Source organism: Fukomys damarensis, unplaced genomic scaffold (genome assembly GCF_012274545.1).
Source record: "Fukomys damarensis isolate Sample0158 unplaced genomic scaffold, DMR_v1.0_HiC HiC_scaffold_2, whole genome shotgun sequence".
Lineage (NCBI taxonomy): Eukaryota > Metazoa > Chordata > Mammalia > Rodentia > Bathyergidae > Fukomys > Fukomys damarensis.
In genome coordinates, this window is record NW_022900914.1 from 25,316,446 (window position 1) to 25,323,661 (window position 7,216).

General features: G+C 46.6%; 1 protein-coding gene across 1 annotated transcript in view; it reads left to right on the plus strand.

The window, feature by feature from the left end:
* The first annotated feature begins 6,729 nt into the window (after positions 1–6,729).
* Tmem247 (transmembrane protein 247) overlaps positions 6,730–7,216 on the plus strand; it is a 4,759-nt gene continuing 4,272 nt past the window's right edge. Inside the window, exon 1 of the mRNA XM_010615897.1 lies at positions 6,730–6,911. Coding sequence (XP_010614199.1) covers positions 6,798–6,911 — 114 coding nt within the window. The 5' untranslated portion in view covers positions 6,730–6,797. The remainder of the gene's footprint in view (positions 6,912–7,216) is intronic.

Below are 7,216 nucleotides of genomic sequence, written 5' to 3' on the forward strand. Positions count from 1 at the left end.
TGCAGTATGTGTATATACCAATTCCCCCAAACGAAGGCGATATTATATATTATAAACATACATGAATAAAAAATAAAAATTATCTCTTAAAAAAGGAAGAGTAGAGAGAGAGGTGGGTTGAAAGGGAACTGACTGGCTGTTGTTATGCCATTATCCATGTACCCCTGATTAAGTGCCAACCCACCCTTCACTGCCCTGCTTGTGATTCTGAAGCTGGGCCCCATAAACATTTCTCTTGCCAGCTGGCATGACAATAAGCCTTGTCAGTAGAGGACTGTGGAGAATCACCATAGGACAAGGGGCTGTTCTTCTTGGTTCTGGGCACCTTCCTTTTTCTCATTTCCTAGACTACCACAATGCTGGGCTCACACACACAACACCCAGGGGCACTCACCTCTAGAGTGTCCGCAGCTCCTGGGGCACAGCTCCCCAACAAGCTTCCCAGCTGAGATCCTCTCCTCTCCTGTGGTTTCCCTGGCAACTCCCAGTGAGTCCTGTTGGCATCCCAGTGGGCTTGATGGCCTGGACTGTGACCTCCATGAATTTTTGCACCATCCAGTGGCTCAGCCATAGTCTGTCCAATGAAGCCTGAATCTTAGCCCCAGGGAGCACCTCTCCCACATTTTTTTTTCCTGCATTCCTTAGAGTTCTCTTTACCTCTAAAGTAGCCAACTCCCTGTTCCTAATGAACACTTTTGTATATTCTACCTTCTCTGTTGGAATTGTTGTGTGGTTTCTGCCTCCTGCCTGAGCCACAATGGATACAGCCCTGGTGCTCTTGCGCCCACACCCATTCCTGCAAATTCTTGGCAGGGCCCTCACGGGCCGATTCTTCCTCCCTCATCAGTCAGGTGTCCCCAGCAAATCCTTGGGGCATCTTGATTCACCTCCTCTTAAAAACCCCCACCATCAGTGCAGCCGATCAGGAACAAAAGAAACCACTCTAAGTCTCTGAAGCAGGAAGGGATTTAATACAGGGACTTTAGTTCTTACATGCTGGCGTCTTCCTGTATCATTTTGGACAGGGCCCTTTGCCGCTTGATAACTCCATTTCTACTTCCATAAAGACAGAGATAATGATAGTACCTAACTTACAGACTACTCTGGACAAATTCCCAGTGCCTGTTATATGGTGATAAACCATCATTACCATTACGGTTATCACTCTCTAAACACTTCCACATACATATATAGAGCAAAGCCACAGAGTCTGTGGTTGAGGCACCCAGGAAGGGGAGAGAACATTTCAGCAGACATTCATCCCCAGATGAAGTACAGAGTGCTCTGAATCAAAGAAGGAACAATGGGATAGGGCCAAAAATGGGCAAGATCCAGTGATAAGTTGGCCGAAATATCCCTGCCCCTCCACAACTTAAAACTTCTTTCCCTCGTGCTGAGCAAAGCTCTCTCCTCCATGCACCTCTTGAAATTTTAATTGAAAGCATAGAATATACCCATCTATTTTAGAAAGTCAGAGTACAAAATGGCACCCAGTTAAGAATACTGTAGGAGATACAAGCAAAATGTATAGTGTTTTAATTTTTAAAATTATGACAGTAAAAGACACATTGCCATTAATCCCCTGTAAAATGCTCCCCCAGTTTTTTGTTTCTTGTTTTTTTTTTTTTTGTACCAAAGATCAAACTCAGGACCTTGCATTTGGGAGGGAGGTAGCAGCACCACTGAGCTAAATCCCCAGCCCTCCCCCTAGTTTTAAACACACTTGCCCTATCAGTTTTGCCACTTTCTGAAGCCCTTCTGTCTAAAGCAGTACCTTTATTTACACTCTCACAGTTGCCTCCATGTTCCGTTTTCAAAACATTCAGCTTTCACGGTCATTTTGACTTTGAGAAAGAGCCAGAAGCTACAGTGCCAGATCCAGTGATTAAGGTGGATGAGGACGCACTGCGATGTATTTACGAGCCTGCCCTTCTGTTGAATGGCACTCGGCAGCAGCATTCACTGCATTTTTGTTTTTAATCACCCCTCATAAAGACACTCATGAAAGAGGACTTCCAGAATTGCTTCAGAAAGCGGCAAGGATGGTGGGATGTGTTCGAAGCACGGAGAGTATTCTGAGGGCGACCAAGGGCAATGCGTCATCATATATTTCAGTCACGGCTCAGAGGTCTCCCTCCCACCCCATCCCCAATCCTTCAGCTCCCTTGCCTGAGAGACAGCCGTCGAACTAATTCCTTATGACTCTTCCCAGACATATTTGAGACACAGGCGAGTATATTTTAATACATACAGTAGGACCATTTTGCTTTTCCAAGTTGTAAATTATCTTTGAGAGCAAGACACTAGCCCTCATGGAACTACTTTTTATCCCTTTAATCTCATCTTTTTAAATATTTGTTTAATATTCTTGACATAGACTTAGCACCAGCTTGTTAACTCCCCCTCTGCTGGAATTTAAATTGTTTCCCGTCTCAGGGTTGGAAACAATTCTGTAATGAACGTTTACATGCATATCACTTCTTTTCTTATGAGGTAGAAAACCCTCTCCCCTCTTCAAATCGGAGCCCCAAAGACCATCCTTGTGGTGTAGAGCAGGGCATGGTGGCACATGCCTGTAATTCCAGCACTCTGGAAGGCCAAGACAAGAGGACTGCAAGTTCAAGCTCAACCTGAGCAATTCAGTGACAGGAAGACCTGGCTTTAAAAATAAAAATAAACTAAACTGTGGGTGTAGCTGAGTGCAAAGGCCCAGGGTTTGAGCCCCTGTATTAAAAATAAAACCCATAGGGGCAGGAGAAGGAAAACCCGCATTCCAGTCTTGGCTCTGCCACCAACATCCTTTGCACCCAGACACAAATCATCGCTTCTCCGTGTGTGACTCAAGTCCCCTGCTTATCAAGCAGCGGTAATTGTTTGCCTCATATGGACTTCTGAGAATCAAATGAGATCACGCACAGGAAAGCTCACAAGCACTGTAATAAACAAGACTCCAGCTGTCACAGCCAAGCCTCTAATGGATACGTTGCCCTGTGACTGTGCCCTTCAGTCTTCCACGTGGTGGTTACTGTCCCTGCCCCCACCCGCTGCCCCTCTAAGGGAAGCTGACCCTCCTGCAGCTCCTACCATGGACCACTGAGGCTGCTGTGTGCTGTGCCACACGGCCCCTGCCTCCTCCTTCACCACAGCCAGAGCCCGGCTGGGCGCCTTCCATAGGCTGCCCAGGGCTTGGAAAGGGGACTGTGCTGGGTCTTTCTGATCTCACCCCTGGAAAACAGTTATTAGGATATCACAAGTGACGCTGTTAGGACAAAGACAAAGGTGTAGAGAGAGCCACATGGTCATGGCCAGGGCTACAGGGACCCCTAGAGGCTGGGGTTCTGAATAAGCTGAAACTGGAGAAAGTGGAAACCTCATACATCTCAGCTACAAGGGGGGAGGATCTCTGAAAGAAGTACAAAGACACAAGAGCAGAAACCCCAAATTGGCTGCATCATGGCAGTGACCACGTACCTGGGAAGGGGCACCAGCCCTGGCTGCTGGTCCCTGGCCCCAAACCCAGCACAGCTCCTACAGGGCTGACGCACCCTATTTCACTGCTTCCAGGCGCCCATGTATCTCCTCTCCCTCACTCCCGGTCCCTTCACTACACGTCCACTTTCAACGAGCTCAGAGGACGGAGAGAAGGCTCTATTTGCACTGTCATGAAGGTAAACCAACTGAGGCTGTAAGGTTGAGCTCCTGACCCCTAAGGACCTCCCAGAGGACAGGTCTGTCATTGTGCTCTCTTGGGAGAGGGGAATGAGAATCCTGGACTGTTTCTCCTTGCTTACTGAATTGACGTAGGCTCCTAGGGAAAGGGCAGGGTGGAGGGCAGAGGGCAGAAACGGAAAGAAGAGTGGATAATGATTACAAGCTGAGACTTTGCCCTCTTACTCAAAACCCATCTACCCTTCAGGTCACCTCTTCCACCAAACCCACCCCACCCAGCTCTTCCAGCCACATTATCACTCACCTCTTGCCTCCTTTGCCACATTGCCTAATTGGCCCCCAATCGGTCCCCTGTATCTGCACCTTCTATCCTATGTCTTTTGCAGTTTCCCCAACTACAGGAGCAGAGTACATTTCCCCATCTTTTATCTTGAGCTTTGGCCATGTGACTGGTTCTGGCCAATAGTAAAAGATGGAAGTGATGGTAGGCCCATCCCAAGCCTCTTCTGCTTCTTCCCTTGCCATGAAAAAAGCATGCCCCGCTAGCCCATTGTTCTGAAAAAGAGGACAAGTGACACATGGGGCAAAACTGCCTCAGTCAAGCCCCCACCCAGCTGAGTCCCACCTAGATCAGCTACCCTTCAGATTTCTGAGCTACATAAATGTTTATTATTGTATCCTACTGAGATGTTATGGTTACCTGATGTACAGCTAATGCAACTACACTTGGCATTTACTTTATATTTCAGTACTTGGTTTTTAATAGATTATTTAATCCTACAAAATTGTTTCTTTACGTAGGTTTCTCCTAGTTATGACCACCAGATTTGACAAGTAATAAATACGGGGTCCCCAGTCAAAACTGAATTTCAACAAACAAGGAAAAAAATGTTAGTAGAAAAGTGTCCTGAGCAATTTTGAAAACATGTTTATACTAAAAATTATTTGTCTAAAAGTCAAACTTCAACGGGCACTCTGAATGTGTCTGACAGGCCTGCCCATGCATGAGGCAGGACAGATCTCCCACAATGTAGCTGTGAGACAGGTCACATGGTCACTTCCACAGTGCTGGGAGAAGAAAGCTAAAGATCTTCAAGAAGACAAAGCTAAGTCTGGAGTGCATTCTTTTCTCCATGACACATCCACCCCTTATAACAATAATGAGGGTTACCATTTGCTTAGTCCCTCTATGGATATAGAGTGGGCTTAACACACCTTTTTATTTTCACACTAGAACTGCCACACAGGGAGGTAGCTAAGTCATTACCTCCATTCACAAACCAGGGCCCTGAGTATCAGACAGGTTGGAATAACTTTCCCTTGGTTACACAACTAGGGGGAGGAGCAGAGCTAGAATTAAAAGGCAGTCCTTTCTCTTTCCATAATGTAACCCCGCCTCCAGCTACCAAAAGTGTTCTGTTGTGGTTTCCACAAAACTGGAGATGCCAAAGCATACTTCCTCGCCTTCCAGTCTTTTTCGCACTCTTCAATCCATTCTGTCTGTGTGTATGAATAACACAGATCGTATTCGTTTTCTGTTGCCATTATAACAAAGTACCACAGACTGGGTCCCTTGAGCAATTGACATTTATTTTTTCAGTTCTGGAGGCTGGACACGGAGACCAACATGTCAGTGGGTGTTATGGCTTGGATCTAGATGTCCCCCCAAATCCTCACACAGTCACAGGTGAGGAGTTTCAAACGTGGCTGGATTAGGGTGTGTGATGCTGGGACTAAGCTTGTGGGGCTGGGATTTAGGGGGTGAGATAATGGAAGTCCCAGTATGGCATGGGTGGCACCAGTCAACAGGCTTACAGCCTGTATGGAATATAAAAGGAAAGGGAAGCCAGTCTTGCTGCAGCCTTCTGCCTGCCATGGCAAGAATGGTTTCTCCTCTTTGATGTCCCTCTGCCATGCCACTCTGCCTTGGAGCCAGCTAATTATCAATTGAAACCTCAACAAAATGTGAGCTGAAATAAACCTTTCCTCCTTTAACTTGTGTCAGATATTTTGGCCCAGTAATGAGAAAAGTAACTAAGGCAAAGCAGTTAGTCCCTTCAGAGGTTGATGAGAGAAGGAGCTGCTCCAGACCTGCAATGATTTTGCATCAACTTAGTTGAGCCACAGGATGCTCAGGATCCAGCTAAACATTATTTCTGGATGTCTCTTTAAGCGTGTTCCTAGAAGAGTTTAGCATTTGAATCAGTGTTTGGAAAATCAGATGGCCCTCCCAGTGTGGGGGGGTCTCATCCAAGCCACTGAGGTATTGCATCAAGAGAAACATGGAGGAAAGCTAAACTGGCTCTCATAGCCTGACTTGCTGAGCTGATTCATGGGTCCTCTCCTGCCTTGGACTGGGGCTTACACCACAGATTCCCCTGGTTCTCAGGCTACAGTGAATTCACACGGCCACTTCCCTGGACTCCCAGCTTAGACAGGAGCTTGTGGAGCCTTTCAGCCTCCATGATTTCATGAGCCAATTCTCATCCTAAATCTCATTTATCTATCTCTTAGTTTGTTTCTCAGGAAGACTGTAATACAAGGCCATCATCTCCTGTCTGTACATATCTGTGGGTAAATTTCCTCTTCTTAGAAGCACATCAGTAATATTGGATTAGGATCCACACTAATGACCTCATTTTTTTTTTTATACCGGGGATCACTAATGACCTCATTTTAACATAATCACTTCTATAAAGATCCTATTTCCAAATACAGCCACATTCTGAAGAACTGGGGGTTAGGACTTCACCATAGGAATAGAGGGGGTGGCTGATTAAGCCATAACAAGGTTTATACAGCTAATTACGAGTCATCTCAATATAATCTGCGTTGAAAAGAACCCAAGGGAATGGGTCTTATATGGTGGGATTCTAAATTTCAAGTGAAAGTGTAGTTTTCAAGCAGTCTTAGGGATGAGAAAGGCCCATCTCACAGTCTTTAACAATAGTACTTTAAAGGTGTGTATCACAGCCTCTATCAGGGGGACCCTGGCAACTGGCAGAATGCAGGTGATTATGAGGACAGGGGATTGTGACAGCAGCTAAGCTGTGCAATCTGGCAAAGTCAAACATCACTGCCTCAGAAGATGCCCTCTGGCCCAGGCTGGTTGCACTGTGGCTTCCTGGATGGCGACAGAGGACAGGGAGGTGATGGAAGCCCAGGGAGCAGGAGAAAGTTGTCCCACCTCCAAGCTGGTGCCTGGTGACTCCACATCTGAAGGGAAGCTGAGGGCCACGTTGGTATGGCCCAGTCACTGCCCCTGCCCTTTCCCCAGGGGAACAAAGAGCACTAGGGATGTGGGACAGGGGCTGAGTGCTATGAGATTCAGGGAAATGCCAAGAAGAGCAGGACCAGCACCCCGTTCCCACAACTAACACCCAGCTGTCAGCAGGGACCAGAGGCCCTGCACAAGTGTATAAGGTCACTTAAAGCCGGCTTTGGCCTCACTCAACTACCCTCCCCAACCATCTGAGACTTTTTCTCCTCCATGGATAGGAATCCCTTCCCACATCTTTTTTTTTTTTTTTTTTTTTTTTTTTTTTTT